A 22,292-nucleotide genomic window follows, 5' to 3' on the forward strand; every position below is an offset into this window, starting at 1 on the left:
GCGACTGCCGTGATGTTGTCCGACTGGATCAACACCGGCTTTCCCTGAAGCAGAGGTTCTGCCTGGCTTAGAGCATTGTAGATTGCTCTTAGTTCCAGAATGTTTATGTGAAGAGACGTTTCCAGGCTCGTCCACACTCCCTGGAAGTTTCTTCCTTGTGTGACTGCTCCCCAGCCTCTCAGGCTGGCGTCCGTGGTCACCAGGATCCAATCCTGTATGCCGAATCTGCGGCCCTCCAATAGATGAGCACTCTGTAACCACCACAGAAGAGATACCCTTGTCCTTGGAGACAGGGTTATCCGCTGGTGCATCTGAAGATGCGACCCTGACCATTTGTCCAACAGATCCCTCTGGAAAATTCTTGCGTGGAATCTGCCGAATGGAATTGCTTCGTAAGAAGCCACCATTTTTCCCAGGACTCTTGTGCATTGATGTACAGACACCTTTCCTGGTTTTAGGAGGTTCCTGACAAGCTCGGATAACTCCTTGGCTTTTTCCTCCGGGAGAAAAACCTTTTTCTGAACCGTGTCCAGAATCATCCCTAGGAACAACAGACGTGTTGTCGGAATTAACTGGGATTTTGGAATATTCAGAATCCACCCGTGCTGTTTTAGCACTTCTTGAGACAGTGCTAATCCCATCTCTAGCTGTTCTCTGGACCTTGCCCTTATTAGGAGATCGTCCAAGTATGGGATAATTAATACGCCTTTTCTTCGAAGAAGAATCATCATCTCGGCCATTACCTTGGTAAAGACCCGAGGTGCCGTGGACAATCCGAACGGCAGCGTCTGAAACTGATAGTGACAGTTCTGTACGACGAACCTGAGGTACCCCTGGTGTGAGGGGTAAATTGGAACGTGGAGATACGCATCCTTGATGTCCAAGGATACCATAAAGTCCCCTTCTTCCAGGTTCGCTATCACTGCTCTGAGTGACTCCATCTTGAACTTGAACTTCTTTATGTACAGGTTCAAGGACTTCAGATTTAGAATAGGTCTTACCGAGCCATCCGGCTTCGGTACCACAAATAGAGTGGAATAATACCCCTTTCCTTGTTGTAAAAGAGGTACCTTGACTATCACCTGCTGAGAGTACAGCTTGTGAATGGCTTCCAAGACCGTCACCCTGTCGGAGGGGGACGTTGGTAAAGCAGACTTCAGGAAACGGCGAGGTGGATTCGTCTCTAGTTCTAACCTGTACCCCTGAGATATTATCTGCAGGATCCAGGGATCTACCTGCGAGTGAGCCCACTGCGCGCTGAAATTCTTGAGACGACCCCCCACCGCCCCCGAGTCCGCTTGAGAAGCCCCAGCGTCATGCTGAGGCTTTTGTAGAAGCGGGGGAGGGCTTCTGTTCCTGGGAAGGAGCTGCCTGTTGCTGTCTCTTCCCCCTTCCTCTGCCTCGTGGCAGATATGAATATCCCTTTGCTCTCTTGTTTTTAAAGGAACGAAAGGGCTGCGGTTGAAAAGTCGGTGTCTTTTTCTGTTGGGGAGTGACTTGAGGTAAAAAGGTGGATTTCCCGGCTGTAGCCGTGGCCACCAAATCCGATAGACCGACTCCAAATAACTCCTCCCCTTTATACGGCAAAACTTCCATATGCCGTTTTGAGTCCGCATCGCCTGACCACTGTCGCGTCCATAAACTTCTTCTGGCCGAAATGGACATAGCACTTACCCGTGATGCCAGTGTGCAGATATCCCTCTGTGCATCACGCATATAAAGAAATGCATCCTTTATTTGCTCTAAAGACAGTAAAACATTGTCCCTATCCAGGGTATCAATATTTTCAATCAGGGACTCTGACCAAGCTACCCCAGCACTGCACATCCAGGCTGTCGCTATAGCTGGTCGTAGTATAACACCTGTATGTGTGTATATACTTTTTTGGATATTTTCCATCCTCCTATCTGCTGGATCTTTAAGTGCGGACGTCTCAGGAGAGGGTAACGCCACTTGTTTTGATAAGCGTGTGAGCGCCTTGTCCACCCTAGGAGGTGTTTCCCAGCGCGCCCTAACCTCTGGCGGGAAAGGGTATAAAGCCAATAACTTCTTTGAAATTAGCATTTTTTTATCGGGGGCAACCCACGCTTCATCACACACCTCATTTAATTCTTCTGATTCAGGAAAAACTATAGGTAGTTTTTTCACACCCCACATAATACCCTGTTTAGTGGTACCTGTAGTATCAGCTATATGTAACGCCTCCTTCATTGCCAAAATCATATAACGTGTGGCCCTACTGGAAAATACGGTTGATTCGTCACCGTCACCACTAGAATCAGTGCCTGTGTCTGGGTCTGTGTCGACCGACTGAGGCAAAGGGCGTTTTACAGCCCCTGACGGTGTTTGAGGCGCCTGGACAGGCACTAATTGATTGTCCGGCCGTCTCATGTCGTCAAACGACTGCTTTAGCGTGTTGACACTATCCCGTAATTCCATAAATAAAGGCATCCATTCTGGTGTCGACCCCCTAGGAGGTGACATCCCCATATTTGGCAATTGCTCCGCCTCCACACCAATATCGTCCTCATACATGTCGACACACACGTACCGACACACAGCAGACACACAGGGAATGCTCTTAACGAAGACAGGACCCCACTAGCCCTTTGGGGAGACAGAGGGAGAGTTTGCCAGCACACACCAAAAGCGCTATATATGACAGGGATAGCCTTATAATAAGTGCTCCCTGTATAGCTGCTTTAATAATATATTTTTGCCACAATTTTGCCCCCCCCTCTCTTTTTTACCCTGTTTCTGTAGTGCAGTGCAGGGGAGAGCCTGGGAGCCGTCCTGACCAGCGGAGCTGTGTAAGGAAAATGGCGCTGTGTGCTGAGGAGATAGGCCCCGCCCCTTTTTCGGCGGGCTCGTCTCCCGCTCTTTAGTGGATTCTGGCAGGGGTTAAATATCTCCATATAGCCCCCGGAGGCTATATGTGAGGTATTTTTAGCCAAATTAGGTTTTCATTTGCCTCCCAGGGCGCCCCCCTCCCAGCGCCCTGCACCCTCAGTGACTGCCGTGTGAAGTGTGCTGAGAGGAAAATGGCGCACAGCTGCAGTGCTGTGCGCTACCTTTAGAAGACTGAGGAGTCTTCTGCCGCCGATTCTGGACCTCTTCTCGTTTCAGCATCTGCAAGGGGGCCGGCGGCGAGGCTCCGGTGACCATCCAGGCTGTACCTGTGATCGTCCCTCTGGAGCTAATGTCCAGTAGCCAAGAAGCCAATCCATCCTGCACGCAGGTGAGTTCACTTCTTCTCCCCTAAGTCCCTCGTTGCAGTGATCCTGTTGCCAGCAGGACTCACTGTAAAATAAAAAACCTAAGCTAAACTTTTCTAAGCAGCTCTTTAGGAGAGCCACCTAGATTGCACCCTTCTCGGCCGGGCACAAAAATCTAACTGAGGCTTGGAGGAGGGTCATAGGGGGAGGAGCCAGTGCACACCACCTGATCGTAAAGCTTTACTTTTGTGCCCTGTCTCCTGCGGAGCCGCTATTCCCCATGGTCCTTTCAGGAACCCCAGCATCCACTAGGACGATAGAGAAATGGAGGCGTGCTGCGAGTCCACGCCCCCTGACTCGCAGCACGCCTGACTTTAGTGTACGCGCGCCCCCTGGTATGTGTGCGCGCGCGCTGAAACGCACATGCAAGGGCCAAATTCGGAGCTCAGTTCGTCCCTTAATTGGGTTCCATCCCCTCCACTGTGCAGATTCCTACCGTCCCCACGTTATGCAGGGATACATATGATATCCCGGCAGATGGGATGCAGGCTGTCACTATACTGACAGCGGCATCTCGTCTGTGAGTCCCCTCGCTGGCTCGCTGTTCATGCCACTCAGTTTCCTACAAACCAAGTGAGGATACCGAGCACTTGTCTGGTTTGTCTGGATTCCAGGTGTCAGGATTTCACCAGGTGTCTGAATTCCGGCATCTGTCTCTTGAACGCAGGGATCCTGACAGCTGGTATATTGACTGCATCCCCGTTATGCACAGGGTGGAGCACATATGTGTTAAGTAAACTCAGGAAATTAAAATCTATTTGCAGATGCTGCACTTTTGGGTGTCAGTTTATACAGACACAGGAACACAGCTAATTACCAGCAGCCAGTAACCAGCCTCTCACTCGCGTCTCAGCATGCAGCTGGTCACAGCACAGACCAGTTCCTCGTCTGTCTTATCTAGAGGGGACGGAACAACAGTGACTGGCTGGGAGTGAGAAGTAAGGAAACAGCAGGGGACTGTGGGGGTAATTCAGAGTTAATCGCAGCAGTAAAGTTGTTAGCAGCTTGGCAAAACCATGTGCACTGCAGGGTGGGGCAGATATGCAGAGAGAGATAGATTTGGGTGGGTTATTTTGTTTCTGTGCAGGGTAAATACTGGCTGCTGTATATTTACACTGCAATTTAGATTTCAGTTTGAACACACCCCACCCAAATCTAACTCTCTCTGCACGTTATATCTGCCCCCCCCCCCCCCCCCCCCCTGCAGTGCACATGGTTTTGCCCAACTGCTAACAAATTTGCTGCTGCAATCAACTCTGAATTAGGCCCTGTGTAATGGCTGTGTACAGTACAGAGCAGGGAATCAGTATGGGATCCTGGTGGTCATAATACAGACACCGGTATCCCGATGGCGAGCGCGGCGTGTCCCTTTGTGGGCTCGCCACGCTTCGGTCCTGGTGGTGAGCTTCTCTCGCCACACTAATTTATTCCCCCTCGGAGGGGGTGACGTGGACCACCCCCCCCGTAGTGTGGATTCGGGGACCCGGTCGGGATTTTGACAGTCTGGATTCTGGCGTCGGTATTATGACTGCCAGGATCCCGACCGTCGGGAAGCTAACTGCTTACCCAGAACAGTACATGTGGCTAGCAGTAAGTGGACATCTATGACTGCCTCTGCCATCATCATATGAAGGATTTGTCTCCTTCCGAAACATCCTTCCCTCTTGTGGGTGCCCTCTGGTGGCTGGCACCCTAGGCAGCTGCCCTGGGTGTGTGAGTGCTGCCATGATACAGGGTGCAGGGTGCTGCTGCCCTGGTATGGCGCTGGCTCAAGACTTGAACATAAATGGTATATCTCTACACAGAATACAGTATACAAGCTCTAGACCAGGAGAATTCCGGATATGGGATTTTTTCATATTTTGGAATTCCTGTCAGTGGCATGTTGGCAGCAGGTCCAGTGTGTCAGCGGCGGGGATGATGGAAGTGCTATCAGTGAGGTAATGGCTGCAAAGTAACTCCCCAATGTCAATGGTCCCCAACACGAGTGACGTCATGACATCAGGTCACGTCATGACGTCAAGTGGGTTGAAATATTCCGGTTTTCAGAATATTCCAAGTTTCGGGTCTCCGGATAGGAAAGACACGACCTGTAACACTTTATATTTACATTTATCTAAAGCTTTTGCTGTTGAGAAATAAAAGCAAGGGAGAAATACCTGATATCAATATGTATCAAATCTTGGAGAGAGATAAAGTAGCAATCAATAAGCTCCTTACTGTAATATTTTTTTTAACACAGCCTGTAACATAGCATGTAGGAGCTTACAAGATGGTAATTTATCTCTCTCCACTTTATCACTCTCGAGGGCTTAGTACATCTCCCCCTATAAATATTATGAGGATGCCTGATATATTTTTTAGGAGGTAATTAGTGCCATGTAGTGACTATTTTTATGAATGTAATGGTGGAACAAAAGGTATAATATAGGGCAGGGCTGGACCGGGACTAAAAATAGGGTCCTGACATTTAAAGCACATCAGGTCCACCTCGTGTCAGCATCAGACTCCTGGCATAGACTCATACCCTTAATATTCCTGACTCCTCCTGCTTCTTAAGGTGCATACACACGGAGCGATATAACTGAGCGATTTTGACTATATAGTCAAAATCGCTCAGAAAGTTAGTGCAGATCGCTCCGTGTGTACACAGCCAGCGATAGCGATGCGCGTCCCCGCTAGGTCGCTATCGCTGGGAAAAATAGTCAGTGCAGGCAAGTCAATTTTGACTATGTCGCTGCAAAAGTTAGGCAAAATCGCTAACACTTTAAGAGGCCAGCGATTTTGCCCAGCGATAGCGATGTGCAGGCGGCGGTGGTGCGGGCGGCGGCGGGTTGCGGTGGCGGTGTGGGCGACGGCGGGTTGCGGTGTGGGCGGTGCGGGCGGCGGCGGTGCGGGCGGCGGCGGGTTGCGGCAGCGGTGCGGGCGGGGGAAATTTACCTTTCTATTGCAGAGTTTGGCAGCGGAGCGGTACCAGTTTCAAAAATGGCGCCTCAGCGTCATTTTTGAAATTCAAGATGGCCGCCGCGAGCCAATCACGGCTCGCCGCGTCATCGCCCCGCCCCCTCCCGCTGACTTATATAAGTCAGCGCGAGGCAGCGGCTGTCAGTCCGACGGCGGAGGAGGAGCGGAGAAGAGCTCCTGAAGACGCCGTGGAAGTCCTGGATGGGCGGCGGCTATGCAAAAGAGCTTAAAGGCTGCCGCCCCCAGGTGAAGACCCAGTTTAATAAAGGATTTTTAAAAGAATGTGTTGTGTTTTTTTTTTTATATTTTCTTTACAGGTGGACTACAGGTTCCAGCGGGCCCTTTATGTCCGGGCATGCTGGCACTTGTGGTTCTCCAAGTGCCAACATGCTGGGGCAGGCTTGCTGGGACCTGTAGGCCTCCTGTAAAGAACAATATTACTATTGAAAGGCTATCAGCCTCCCATCCACCGGGCCACGGATGGGGGGGACAGCCTCGGGCTTCACCCCTGGCCCTTGGGTGGCTGGAGGGGGGGGACTCCTTGATTTAAGGGGTCCTCACTCCTCCAGTGTACCCCGGCCAGGGGTGACTAGTTGGGGGGGTAATGGCACGGCCGCAGGGACCAATATAAACGTGTCCCCCGGCTGTGGCATTATCTCCCTGGCTAGTGGAGCCCGGTGCTGGTTTGGAAAATACGGGGGACCCCTATGTCTTTTGTCCCCCGTATTTTTTAAACCAGGACCGGACGCAGAGCCCGGTGCTGGTTGTCTAAATATGGGGGAACCCTACTCATTTTTTCCTCTGTATTTTAACAACCAGGACTGGCTCAAAGAGCCCGAGGCTGGTTTTACATAGGAGGGGGGACCCCACGCAAATTTTTTTTTTAACTTTCAGCTATTTAAATACCAGCCACCCTGTAAAATCGTCCTATATATGACACTCATCCCCTTATTTAAATGAGATAGTCAAAATCTCCCATAGCCAAAATCTCTTGCATAGTTAGACAAAATCTCTGGTAAAGTTAGTCAAAATCTCCTACTGCCAGTTCAAGGGAAAAGTTAGTCAAAATCTCTCATAGCCAAAATCTCTCCGTGTGTATGCACCTTTAGTCTATGCCAATGGTTCCCAAACACGGTCCTCAAGGCACCCCAACAGTACAGGTTTTAGGGATATACCTGCATGTGTACAGATGGTATAATCAAACTGACTGAAGAACTAAGTCACCTGTACCTAAGCATGGATATACTTAAAACTAGGACTGTTGCGGTGCTTTGAGGACCACATTTGGGAACCACTGGTCTATTCTCTTACAAATATAATTAATATTAGAACAACATACAATTGTACGTAATTCTCTATATAAAAATACACACAACAGAGCTCATTCTGCAGGGGATTTAAATATGTGCCATAGACACTTGGTATTTGGTTGGTTCAACTTCTGTTAGGTAAAGATGGAACTACATTGGTATAGGCCACACCGTTGGCAGAAGTACTGGAGACAATGGAGTTGGTCGCTGCAAAGCGCCAGTTCTGAAAGGGGCACTGGTCAAGTCACTAAGCAACAGCACTTACGAGCAGCACTGCACAGCTGCATTATGAATGAATCATCATTATCTCAGTGAGGGTAAGGGTTTGCCATCCGTATTAGGCAGTGCGTCCACCTCCTGACAGCCCTGCTGCCCATCTTCCTCCCAAACACCCACTGCCCCTGCAGCTCATGCGGTTTAGGAGAGGAGCAGTGTAGGGAAAAAAAAGGTTAGACTTGGAAAGGGGACTGGCGGGGGAAAGTGCCAGAATTGTGACAAAGCTCATGCTGTAGTACAGCACTCACACACACCTGGGCTCAGGTCTCAGACATGAAGTGAGGCAGTAACAAATTGCTAGTTCAGTGCAGCATTATACCTCCTCTCCCCATGTCCCTCCAGCAGCCTCTCACCCCCTCGCTACTGGCGCCAGATTCTAAATGACAGAAGCGCACTCTCTTCATCGCTACCTGCAGGTGCGCCAGCTGTAGTCAGCTGAGTGCCCAGCACCAAATCCACACCGCTGCCACCTGGACCCCCTGTCCGGACGGGCCCATCTGGCAATCAGCGTTTCTGGCATTTACGAAAACTGCCAGATGGAGAGTCCTGTGCTTATGTAGGGTTTAGTATGCATATGGGTGTATTTTCATTTGTAGCAATTGATGTATTTCCCGCTCTGTCCCTGGTGCCAGTTTGTTTAGAATAGGCTTTTTTACACGGCACTCACCATCCGTCCCATGATTCCTGTGCCTACAGTTTCTGCTTCCACCTCTGAGACATGAACTGCCAACTCCTTCTTAACATACAGTAGTAGCATTATTCCAACAAGTCTGATCAGCTTAATCTACAAAAAAAAATTATAAAAAAAATCCAGCACATTTTTAGTCACATAAAATTGTTGCAGGATTTTATCGTTTACCCCCTACATTAACATACATGTACTATATGAATACACACATTTTTGCCAGCGTTACTGAACTTATGACCCAGATTAACTGGGTAAAACAAAACACACGGTTTTTTAATAATTTAAGTAAAACAAGCAAACCTCTACTGCTTATAAATAATAATCGATATTTAGCTGCAGAGAGGCAACCATAGCAAAAGGGATCCTTGCCAGCTGTAAAGAGGTACTGCCTTCCAACAAACACAGTTTTCAGATGTGTGAAAAACTTCTACTGTAGTCCAGGTTTTAAGGATATGCATGCTTGAGTCCACATGGTTAAATTAAATTGACTGAGGCACTAATTAATACCAATTTCACACCAAGAAAGCCTGTTCACACTACTGCTCTGATCCAGGTTATTCCTGGGTCGGTGCCATTTACAAGTGGAAATGTTCTGCTGGCGCTTGGAGATAAACTCCAGGCGCCAGGAATCCGTCTCTCCCTATGTTGTAAAAAGGATCCGGGTTACCCATTCATACTGCCCCTAACTCGGGTCCTTCCCATATACAACCCTGCAAGTTACCAGGGTGGGATTTCTGGGTCACTGGTCCCAGGGGTTCTCTTTGGGGACCGTTTCACATTGAGACGTAACCTGGGTCTAAGCGTCAGTGTAAAAGGGCTATTAGTCATCTGCGCTAAAAGCATAGATAAACTTAAAACCTGGACTGCAACGACGAAGTTTTCGGAAACTCTGCTTTAAGGAGACAATTCATTAAAGGTTGATATGATAACGCAAGCACCAATTCAAACTTTGCACCTTGCTGTCCAACAAAAACAGACCATATCCCCGAGTATACACGTGTCCTCATACATCTTGCCTCAATACGCCACGTTGCAGGAAATGCCTGGCATTAGTGATCTGGCAGGTCCCATGCAACTCCGTTAGCGTTGGGCATCTTTTCTGCTGAAAATGTGTCTTATTTGCATCACTATGCAAATAAGACACACAAGCAGATTCTGCTGATAAAAAGGATATATGGCATGCCTATATTATCTGTGTGACTGTGGCAGTAACTGCATACAAAATGGTACATTACAGTGTTTTCCAGGAAACACACAAAATATAGGCATGCCGTATATATCATTTTAATCCGCAAATAAGAAGCATTTTTATGGAAAAATTCACACGTTAAGATGCTCAGCGCTACTGAGTCACGCCACGGCATGGCATGACTAGCCATACTGTTTAACGTGCAGGGAGGCTAGATGTATGTGGACACATCTGTATGCTATGATGAGGAGAGCAAAGGAATCCCTGGCAAACATACAAGCATTGCTGGGCTCCCCATGTGGTGTCAGTTGTAACTGTACCACATATAGTGAGACATGGGCTGTTCTCAGACCCAATGAACCTTGTGCGCTTAGGATAGTAAGCACTAGTTTTGCTGCACTAAAAGTCTGAGCTGAGGGTGAAGACTACCTGTAAAAAGTCAATGAAAACACGCTGGGCACTGGTTCTGGTGTATCTCACTCAGTGCCTCCAGATAGGCGGAGAGTAATATCTGGCAACTAGCTGCATATTAGACATATAAGCATTGGTTCCTCAGAAACTTAAAGGTTTCCCAACATTGGGATTTGACAAACTATTCTGTATTATGAACTTGTATGAATTGAAGGCTCTGTTACCACTGGATATTAGTACTGTCTATTGGGGCTCTCTGAGCATCAGGATAATATACCTATCCCCTACACGTTTAGGGCTGATTTGGGAAGCCTGATCTCTCTTCTTGGCTGCACACAAGCATGTTTTCTTCGGGTGTAGTATGGTATGCCGGCGGCCGGGCTCCTGGCGACCAGCATACCGGCGCCGGAAGCCCGACCGCTGGCATACCGACAGCGTGGCGAGCGCAAATGAGCCCCCTGCGGGCTCGCCATGCTGCGGGCACCACGAGGGAGAAAAAGTGTCGGTATGCCGGCTGTCGGGATTCCGGCGCCGATATACTGTGCGCCGGGTTCCCGACAGCCGGCAACCTGAAGACCACCCGTTTTCTTCTAACTGGCACCAGTTGCATCACCTTCTCCCATACATGTAACCGAAACATTGAAGGTCATTACACTGCATGTACCTTTGCATATCTGGCTCCGGGGTGTAATGCATCAGAAACTGCTTTAAACCATTCTTCTTCCTTGGGTGTATCATTGAAAAAAAACGCTTCCTTGCTTAGATCAAGCTCTTGAAATCTGTGAGGAACAAGAAAGTGCTGGATTTCATATCACAAACATTATAACAAACTGCTGCTTGCTAAGAAATGACATACAGGAGGTATTTATGTAAAAGATATGCTGCTGTACTGCTGTAACTAACTACACTTCCTAGATGCTGTCTGACATCCTTGCTTGCTGATAAAATAATAACTAATAACACACTCAGGGTGGAATGCAATTGGTCTTGCACACTAAAATATAACTTTCACAATGGAATATGCATAAAACAGAATTTGAATAGAACCAGCCCACCTGTAATCAGAGACTACAGGTGAAAGGCAACAAGAAAACAGAAGATGGAAGACATAGGCCTAGAAGTAGACAAGAGAAACAGACCACCAGGTCAGTAACTGGATGGAATACCTGCATAGAAATTCCCCAGCGGGACATTCCCTTTATATGATGAGTGTGCCATGTTGAATTACTGCAGCAGTACATGTTGTCAAGTAACTGAAAGGCAAAATGCCAAACAACTGGCCAGAGGAGGTCATCTGAAAAGCGTTCTTATTTTTCTCTGTCTTACCGTTGCCTTCAGATCCCAGCAAGTAAAAAGGTTTACATCAATATAATAGAAACATACGTAAATATATTGTCTGACTGTATGATTTAACCATTAGTGTGGTTGGCACTTGAAATATCAATATTCCATAATACTGCTAGGCCAGGACTTACTGTTAGCAAGAATGAAATCTGCAGCACACAATACACTTGTACTTCCAGTGCCAAGATGAATAGCAGCATTGTGCTGGCAGGGCACTTTGCTGAGGAGTGAAGAACAAATGGTGACCCATCCTAATATACAGTAGGCATTGTGTGTATTCCGACATATTACATACCCAATACAATACACATCAGGTGGCTCAGGGTCTGCACTTAGCCATGGCTGTAAGCTTTCCTTTGGTGTCTGCCCATTGACATTGTAAGTTCCAACAAAAAAACTGAAAAAAAACAACAACATTTTAAAGGTGTGATTAAATGTAGAATTATTACTTATACAACCATGCCTTACCAGCGTTATTCTGTATGAGCTCCACTTAGCTACAGTGCACTTCACATTTTGGTTTATTGTCTAAGGCTATAAAATATTTACATATTTTTTGACAATGCATTGCAGAATTGTATTGCAATGGATTAATTAACATGGTTTTCCTTTTGGACTAATGAGTCCTATAAACTGTACTGCCACTTGGAAATCAAAAGATTGATATAAATAACACATAGGAGCAAATTCAGTTAGGGGTTTACGTTCCCATTCAGAATCCAATTCACCCACTCTTCGCCCTCTTATATCTTTGACCTCATCTGTCTTTACATTCCCACTCATCCTCTTCGCCCTGCTAATGAAAGCGGCCTCTCCTGCCAACTGATTACCTCCTCTCTCTACTTCTCCCCATCAGACTCTCCACCTCTCTACAAAACTCTCAACACGTACTTCTTCACCAAACCCAGCCAAGGCTCCTCCCAACCCTCTTGTCTACGCTCACGGTCTGCCCCTTCTGTGTCACCCCGGTCTGTTAGCACTTCACCTTTTAGAATGTAAGCTCGCAAGAGCAGAGCCTTCTCCCCTCATGTGCCTTTTTTGCTCTTACTTACATTATCTTTTACTCAATACTGCCTTTGATGGCACCTAACCCCTGGTTTTCTGTATATACTGTACCTTGTACTTGTCCTATATTGTCTCAAACTGTAAGTGCTTTTTTCTTGTTTTGCTCATTTGTTATATAGTTATACTCTGTAATGGGCGCTGTGGATCCCTTGTGGCACAATATAAATAAAAGATAATAATAATAATGATGCAGCATCCCCGCGTGTTAAGCCAGAATGAGTGAACTTACGGCGGAATCCAATTGGCCGCAGTAATTTACCGTGACTAATTGGTTCACTGGGGGCTATCTAATTATCCGCGAAAGCTTATCCCCGATGTCGGTACTTATTGGGAATTATGCTTCGCAAAGCATAATCCGCGATAAGTGCTCCTTAGACCGGGCGATAAATGCCACAAAAATACATAGGTCTGTGGCTTTTCGTGGGACCTATGCATTTTCGCATGAAAAATGGATGGTTTACTCTGGACCTAATTGGATAGGGTAATAAAAAAAAAACATGAAAAACACCCGTGCAACGTGTAATTGGATACCCCCCTTAGAGTGAAATTTTCTCACAGCCTCAGAACCTGTACATGGAAATCTGCAGTAAACACACACTGTGGGGCTTAATGTGTAGGGTAACCCATAGATTCCAGCACTTAACGTGAATCTATGGTTTACTGTGCAGATATACCGCGCAGGGAAAATGCTGAAAACTTGTATAGTTCCAGTCTTAAACTGTAGCTTTACCCAAAAGTAATTGAAACTGCACCATAGTTGAAAGAAATTAAACCATTTGAAGTTTCTGTGAATTTGTAAACCACTGAAAAATGACAGCTGCTGCTCCTCTATTTTATACCTTAACCAGAAAAACTTTAAAGCTGAATAAAAACCACAAAGGATAATAGTGTAGGAAAAATAAATGGAGTAAAAATGGAGAAATAATACTGAAATGATAAATGTGCTTGCATGGATGCCTTGTTGTCTCACTGTTAAACTACACTGCTTTTATTCATGAATGGCTTGGTATTTACAAGGGAACATCTGACTGTATATGCATAACAAACTAAATTAGCACAAATAAAACTGCCATACTTAAGGGCACAAAACAGGCATTTGTTACATGTTATTAATATATTATACAAGTATGAGGTTAACCTAAGTAAATGAACTATGGCAGATGCGAGGCTTCTCTCATATGCTAAGCATTTTCTGGCACTTTTTCATTTGGACACATTCTTACATCAATTTGTATTATTTTTTGGGCACTTTAACACATTAAAAAAGTGTTGGTTTTTTTTCATAACTTTTTGTTTTGGGTACTATATATTTTCCAAAAAAACAAACAAAATAAACCCAAAACATAGTTTCAGAAAAACTGGCATGCACAGGAGATGGCAAACACCTACCAAGTTAAAGTTTGCAAATGTCTACAAACATGGATTGTTCTACCTTGTACTGAAAAGGTTACCAAATTTTCATGTTCGAGTATCGGCATTTTCTAAGTCTCTGTGGCATAGTTATATTATCTCTATAGGTGTGTACACACGGTGAGATCCTTGCTATGTCCGATTTTGACTATGCGATTTCCCTTGAACCACCCCAGAGCCCAGATAGTACAGATTTTGACTAAGTGCCAATTTTGACTATACTTTGTACTAGATAGTACACTAGATAGTCAAGATTGACTTGCCTGCACAGTCTATCTAGCCTTACAAAACCGACCCCACGGGAGCGCGCATCGGGATCGAATCTGTAACGCAAGCTGCCTAACACCTTGAGATATGCACTAACTTTTCGTAAGATTTTGAATATATAGTCAAAATCTTAGATTTACTGTATCTCACCGTGTGTACACACCTTTAATCTATTTTCTTTAACTGAAGGCTAAGTAGAACTCCGTTATATTTTGTGTCACTGCATGCTGGCCTCGTGTGGCACAAAACTGCATGAATTATCAGTGTTTAATAGTTGCCAAGCTGTGAACATTCTGCACTTGTTGCTACAGTTAGAAAACTTAATTTTATTAATAATTTAAAGGCAATATGGCCAGGCTGATGTAAATGACTGAGAACTTTTATGGATATACAGTACATAAATATCTCTTCCTTTCCTATTTGTTTCTTCTGGACAATCAATACAATGTTAAGGCTATTAAAAAAGTGATTGCAACACATTTTACATCTATCTGGCAGTATAATATTACACTTATATGATCATCATCTTGTAGCCTTTACAGCTTTAGTACAAAGTACAATGCAATTAAATGACAAATGAAATATAGGACCATTTATTTACAGGACCAAGTGCCCTACCATGGTGACAAGAACTCAAGTTTTACTGTACCTGAAATCTTTGATTGAGGTGTATGTGGGTTCTTTCTTCAATAGTTCTGATTTAATTAAATTGTCACGCAGGCCAAATTTTGGGAAGGGAAGCATTTCCTCCTTGTTAGCGGAGATCACATCTGCCGATCGCACCATGTCAGTGATATCAGATTTAGTTTTATTGTGTCTGATGATAGCAGAAAGTGAAATGCTACTGTCATTGCCTAATATAAGGTTTATAATGTTTCTCATTCATCATAATATCAAATGTATTAAAAATAAAATAAAAAACCCACAAAATGGTCATACTATATATCAGTAATGGTTTCATATCAAACAAAAGGATTATCCGCACAGATAAATTAACGTGAGAATATCCTATTTTTCTAGATTTACGTTTTTTGTTTTTTTTTGGTTATAAGATTCTCACCTTTATCATCACTATAGAGGATGTTCTCCTGAGTATTAAATGGTACATACAAGGACAAAAAGAAACAAAATACAGCTATTGTGATGATTGGAATTCACATTACTTAATAATTTAAACTCTAATTTTATTTATAGTAAATAAAAATAACCATTTTAAAAAAACAATACATTAGGGAAATATAAAAAATAGAAAGTAAAGGAATTCTGTTAGTGTATGAAAAACAGTAACATATAAAATAAGATGGATCTTGTTGTTCTACTAGAAAAATAACAATGAATGTTAGTCACAAGTAAATACTAAGATTATACTTGGTATACTGCCTCACAGGAGACAGGTATTGGGTACGATTCCAACCAGGACCTTATCTGTGTGGAGTTTGTATATTCTACCCATGTCTGCACGGGTTTCCTGCCACACTCCCAATACATAACGGCTGGTTAAATCAGATGAAAAAATAAACATATAAAATAACCATTGTTTGTGTATAATTGGTAGGGAACAGACTGTAAGATCCAATGGAACAGGGACTGATGTAAAGAAGTGAAATATGCTCTATAAAAGCACTGTGTAAGAGTTGGGTACGGGATACCGGCGGTCGGGATCCCGCTGGTCAGCATGTCGACGCCAGGATCCTAGCTGCCAGAATGCCGGCAAGGGGGCGAGCGCAACAAAGCCCCTTACAGGCTCGCTGCGCTCGCCAGATTATATTCTATGGGTGTAGTGGACACCCACGAGTGGGAATAACCCTCTGCCCCCCTGCTGGCATTCTGGCGCTGGGATCCCATCGTCGGTATGCTGACGGCCGGGATCGTGACTACATCCACTGTGTAATATGTTTGCACTATATAAATACCTGTTAATAATTAAGTCACTTTTCCCTACCCTTAACTTTTCCCATACCCTCCACCCTGTTTTTGTATCGTTATGCTAATACTTATCTAAAGTTATGCTATGTATTGTTACGAGCATGTTGCAGCACCATATAAATAGAAGACAATAATAATAATAACAACAACAACAATAACAACAATAATAATAATAAATAGACAATATTATGTTGTTAACATATTAAAGAAACACAATTGTTACTATGCCAGTAAGACTAATACTATATAATCAGCACTGCGCAAATACAAGGACAAACAGACACAATATGGCTGTGGCATTACTGTGGTCAGCATCACCCAGTGCGCTAAACAGACCCCGCGTGCCAAAGGTTTGCAGCCCTGCGGCGAAGGTGTGTGGTCTCATGGCACATCCCAGTTTCATCATTCTGGGGGTATACCCTGTACTCCTGGAGGCACTGAGCTGCCCCTAGAGCCACTCACCACACTGCCGCGTGTCACCATCTGAGGGGTGACACCAAAATGTTGACTCAGTGACCAATGTCACAGTGCAACACCCAGCTCCCGGTCACTGAGGAGGAGTCAAAATTTTGGTGTCACCACCTCAAATGCGGACACCAGTACAGTCCGCACCCCTGTGACGCCATTGACATATTATTTAGAAAGAGAAGATTTTGTCTCACTGCACTTGTCTAGTGGTCACTGTTTATTTTTATTTTTTTTAATTATTATTTTTACTTGTCGGTATGTTCAATAAAGAGTGCCGCTTGTAAAATTTAAATATAGATATATCTATCAAATGACTTTAAGTGGTGGTGCTCCCACAGAGTAGTACATGTTACAAAGCAGGGGAACCAAGCAACTTACATACTGTCTCCAAAAAAATGCAAAACCAGTATACTCAGGGCAGTCACGTAAATTTATGGCCAATGGACCCACCGCTAGGGCACATAACAGAGAGGATAAAGGAAATCACTGTATCGTGCTTCATTGGACATCAAATGAAGGGGGCAAATAAACATTTGTAAGAATTTATGTATATGGATTGAAATACAAGGTTTTCAGCAGAGAAATAAGCCGGGAAACCAAACCACCCAAGGCTGTCAAAAAATAAGATTTTACTTACCGGTAAATCTATTTCTCGTAGTCCGTAGTGGATGCTGGGGACTCCGTAAGGACCATGGGGATAGACGGGCTCCCCAGGAGACAGGGCACTTTAAGAAAGAATTTGGATACTGGTGTGCTCTGGCTCCTCCCTCTATGTCCCTCCTCCAGACCTCAGTTAGAGAAACTGTGCCCGGAAGAACTGACAGTAAAAGGAAAGGATTTTGGAATCCAGGGCAAGACTCATACCAGTCACACCAATCACACCGTATAACTTGTGATAAACTTACCCAGTTAACAGTATGAACAACAACGGAGCATCAGATCAACCCTGATGCAACCATAACATGACCCTTATTTAAGCAATAACTATATACAAGTATTGCAGAAGAAGTCCGCACTTGGGACGGGCGCCCAGCATCCACTACGGACTACGAGAAATAGATTTACCGGTAAGTAAAATCTTATTTTCTCTAACGTCCTAGTGGATGCTGGGGACTCCGTAAGGACCATGGGGATTATACCAAAGCTCCCAAACGGGCGGGAGAGTGCGGATGACTCTGCAGCACCGAATGAGCAAACACAAGGTCCTCCTCAGCCAGGATATCAAACTTGTAAAACTTTGCAAAAGTGTTCGAACCTGACCAAGTAGCTGCTCGGCAAAGCTGTAATGCCGAGACCCCTCGGGCAGCCGCCCAAGAAGAGCCCACCTTCCTTGTTGAGTGGGCTTTTACTGATTTTGGCAGCGGCAATCCAGCCGCAGAATGAGCCTGGTTGCTTTGAAGCAGTAGCACCCAGCTTGTTGGATGCATACAGGATAAACAGCGACTCAGTTTTCCTGACTCTAGCCGTTCTGGCTACATAAACCTTCAAAGCCCTGACCACATCTAGTAACTCGGAATCCTCCAAGTCACGAGTAGCCACAGGTACCACAATAGGTTGGTTCATATGAAAAGATGACACCACTTTTGGCAGAAATTGTGGACGGGTCCGCAATTCTGCCCTGTCCATATGGAAAACCAGATAGGGGCTTTTATGTGACAAAGCCGCTAATTCTGACACACGCCTAGCTGAAGCCAAGGCTAATAGCATGACCACCTTCCACGTGAGAAATTTTAACTCCACGGTTTTAAGTGGCTCAAACCAGTGTGACTTCAGGAAACTCAACACCACGTTAAGATCCCAAGGTGCCACTGGAGGCACAAAAGGGGGCTGAATATGCAGCACTCCCTTTACAAACGTCTGAACTTCAGGCAGAGAAGCCAGTTCTTTTTGAAAGTAAATAGACAGGGCCGAAATCTGGACCTTAATGGAACACAATTTTAGGCCCAAAGTCACTCTCGCCTGTAGGAAGTGAAGGAAACGGCCCAGCTGGAATTCCTCCGTGGGGGCATTTCTGGCCTCACACCAAGCAACATATTTTCGCCATATACGGTGATAATATATTTAGCCGTCGCGTCCTTCCTAGCCTTTATCAGCGTAGGAATAACCTCATCCGGAGTGCCTTTTTCTGCTAGGTTCCGGCGTTCAACCGCCATGCCGTCAAACGCAGACGCGGTAAGTCTTGGAACAGACAGGGCCCCTGTTGCAACAAGTCCTATATTAGAGGCAGAGGCCATGGGTCCTCTGTGAGCATTTCTTGCAGATCTGGATACCAAGTCAATCCGGAACAATGAGTATTGTTCTCACTCCTCTTTTTCTTATGATTCTCAGCACCTTGGGTATGAGAGGAAGAGGAGGAAATACATAAACCGACTGGAACACCCACGGTGTCACTAGTGCGTCTACAGCTATCGCCTGAGGGTCTCTTGACCTGGCGCAATACCTCTGTAGCTTTTTGTTGAGGCGGGATGCCATCATGTCCACCTGTGGCAGTTCCCACCGACTTGCAATCTGCGTGAAGACTTCTTGATGAAGTCCCCACTCTCCCGGGTGGAGGTCGTGCGTGCTGAGGAAGTCTGCTTCCCAGTTGTCCACTCCCGGAATGAACACTGCTGACAGTGCTCTTACGTGATTCTCCGCCCAGCAAAGAATTCCGGTGGCTTCCGCCATCGCCACCCTGCTCCTTGTGCCGCCTTGGCGGTTTACATGAGCCACTGCGGTGATGTTGTCTGACTGAATCAGCACCGATTGGTCGCGAAGCAGGGTCTCCGCTTGACGTAGGGCGTTGTATATGGCCCTTAGTTCCAGGATATTGATGTGAAGGCAAGTCTCCTGACTTGACCACAGACCTTGGAAATTTCTTCCCTGTGTGACTGCCCCCCACCCTCGGAGGCTTGAGTCCGTGGTCACCAGGACCCAGTCCTGAATGCCGAATCTGCGGCCCTCGAGAAGGTGAGCACTCTGCAGCCACCACAGGAGAGACACCCTGGCCCTGGGGGATAGGGTGATCAGCCGATGCATCTGTAGATGTGATCCGGACCACTTGTCCAACAGATCCCATTGAAAGGTCCTCGCATGGAACCTGCTGAAGGGAATGGCCTCGTATGATGCCACCATCTTTCCCAGGACTCGCGTGCAGTGATGCACCGACACCTGTTTTGGTTTTAATAGGTCTCTGACCAGTGTCATGAGCTCCTGAGCCTTCTCCCTCGGGAGATAAACCCTCTTCTGGTCTGTGTCCAGAATCATGCCCAGGAAGGGCAGACGACTGAGTCGTAGGAATCAACTGCGACTTTGGAATATTTAGAATCCAGCCGTGCTGTTGTAACACTTCCCGAGAGCGTGCTACGCTGATCAGCAACTGCTCTCTGGACCTCGCCTTTATGAGGAGATCGTCCAAGTATGGGATAATTGTGACCCCTTGCTTTCGCAGGAGCACCATCATTTCCGCCATTACCTTGGTAAATATTCTCGGTGCCGTGGAGAGACCAAACGGCAACGTCTGGAATTGGTAATGACAATCCTGTACCACAAATCTGAGGTACGCCTGATGAGGTGGATAAATGGGGACATGAAGGTATGCATCCTTTATGTCCAGAGACACCATAAAATCCCCCCCTTCCAGGCTTGCGATGACCGCTCTTAGCGATTCCATCTTGAACTTGAACCTTTTCAGGTATATGTTCAGGGATTTTAAATTCAATATGGGTCTGACCGAACCGTCCGGTTTCGGTACCACAAACATGGTCGAATAATAACCCTTTCCTTGTTGAAGGAGGGGAACCTTGACCACCACCTGCTGAAGATACAATTTGTGAATTGCAGCTAACACTATTTCCCTCTCTAAGGGGGAAGCTGGCAGGGCCGATTTGAGGTATCGGTGAGGGGGCATCTCTTCGAATTCCAGCTTGTATCCCTGAGACACAATCTCTATTGCCCAGGGATCCACTTGTGGCTGAAATCTCGGAGACGCGCCCCCACCGGGCCTAGCTCCGCCTGTGGAGCCCCAGCGTCATGCAGTGGATTTAGTGGAAGCCGGGGAGGACTTCTGTTCCTGGGAACTAGCTGTGTTGTGCAGCTTCCTTCCTCTGCCCCTGCCTCTGGCAAGAAAGTACGCACCTTGGACTTTCTTGCCTTTTTGTGATCGAAAGGACTGCATTTGGTAATACGGTGCTTTCTTAGGTTGTGAGGGAACATATGGCAAAAAATTTGACTTTCCAGCAGTAGCTGTGGAGAACAGGTCCGAGAGACCCTCCCCAAACAACTCCTCACCCTTGTAAGGTAAAACCTCCATGTGCCTTTTTGAGTCGGCATCGCCTGTCCTTTGCCGAGTCCACAGGACCCTTCAGGCAGAAATCGACATTGCATTTATTCTAGAGCCCAGAAGGCTAATGTCTCTTTGAGCATCTCTCATATATAGGACAGCGTCTTTTATATGCCCCAGGGTCATTAATATAGTATCCTTGTCCAAGGTATCAAGTTCCTCAGATAAGGTATCCGTCCATACTGCTACAGCACTACACACCCAGGCCGACGCAATTGCCGGCCTTAGTAAGGTACCTGAATGTGTATAAATGGACTTCAGGGTACCCTCTTGCTTTCTATCCGCAGCAGCTTTTAGGGTTGCCGTATCCTGTGACGGCAGGGCTACCCTCTTGGATAAGCGTGTTAGAGCTGTGTCCACCCTAGGGGAGGATTCCCAGCGTAACCTGTCCGTTGGCGGGAAAGGATACGCCATAAGCATCCGTTTGGAAATCTGCAGTTTTTTATCTGGAGATTCCCAAGCCTTTTCACATAACTCATTTAGCTCATGTGAAGGGGGAAAGGTCACCACCTGCCTTTTTTCCCCATACATATGAACCCTCTTGTCAGGGACTGGGGTTTCCTCTGTGATGTGCAACACCTCCTTCATTGCTATAATCATATAACGGATGGCTTTAGCCAATTTAGGCTGTAACTTTGCATCATCGTAATCGACACTGGAGTCAGAATCCGTGTCGGTATCTGTGTCAACAATTTGGGATAGTGGGCGCTTCTGAGACCCTGACGGCCTCTGCGACATAGGATCAGGCATGGGCTGAGACCCCGACTGTCCTAAGGTTTCAGCTTTATCCAACCTTTTATGCAAGGAATTAACATTATCATTTAAAACCTTCCACATATCCATCCAATCAGGTGTCGGCGCCGTCGGCGGAGACACCACATTCATTTGCTCCCGCTCTGCTTCCACATAGCCTTCCTCGTCAAACATGTCGACACAAGCGTACCGACACACCACACACACAGGGGATGCTCTTTTTGAAGACAGTTCCCCCACAAGGCCCTTTGGAGAGACAGAGAAAGAGAGTATGCCAGCACACACCCCAGCGCTATATGTCCCAGGAATCACACAGTAACTTAGTGTTAACCCAGTAGCTGCTGTATATTATGTTTTTGCGCCTAATTTATGTGCCCCCCCTCTCTTTTTACCCTCTTCTACCGTGAATCTGCAGGGGAGAGCCTGGGGAGCTTCCTCTCAGGGGAGCTGTGGAGAAAAAATGGCGCTGGTGAGTGCTGAGGAAGAAGCCCCGCCCCCTCAGCGGCGGGCTTCTGTCCCGTGTTTCTGTACAAAATTATGGCGGGGGCTCATGCATATATACAGTGCCCAACTGTATATATGCCCAACTTTTGCCAAGAGGTCCTAATTGCTGCCCAGGGCGCCC

General features: G+C 46.2%; 1 protein-coding gene across 4 annotated transcripts in view; it reads right to left on the bottom strand.

Moving 5' to 3' along the window:
* Window positions 1-22,292, bottom strand: part of INPP5B (inositol polyphosphate-5-phosphatase B) — a 483,885-nt gene that overhangs the window by 152,363 nt on the left and 309,230 nt on the right. For 3 of the 4 annotated variants that reach the window (XM_063954327.1, XM_063954328.1, XM_063954329.1), the window contains 4 exons: window positions 14,849-15,016; window positions 11,753-11,854; window positions 10,778-10,892; window positions 8,493-8,609 (listed from right to left, as the gene is read on the bottom strand). In XM_063954327.1, the coding sequence (XP_063810397.1) occupies window positions 8,493-8,609; window positions 10,778-10,892; window positions 11,753-11,854; window positions 14,849-15,016 (502 nt within the window). Of the gene's footprint in view, window positions 1-8,492; window positions 8,610-10,777; window positions 10,893-11,752; window positions 11,855-14,848; window positions 15,017-15,259; window positions 15,288-22,292 lie in introns of all 4 variants that reach the window. The other variant, XM_063954330.1, reaches the window with a different exon arrangement.

The sequence above is a fragment of the Pseudophryne corroboree genome, chromosome 2 (assembly GCF_028390025.1).
Source record: "Pseudophryne corroboree isolate aPseCor3 chromosome 2, aPseCor3.hap2, whole genome shotgun sequence".
In the NCBI taxonomy this organism is placed as follows: Eukaryota; Metazoa; Chordata; class Amphibia; order Anura; family Myobatrachidae; genus Pseudophryne; species Pseudophryne corroboree.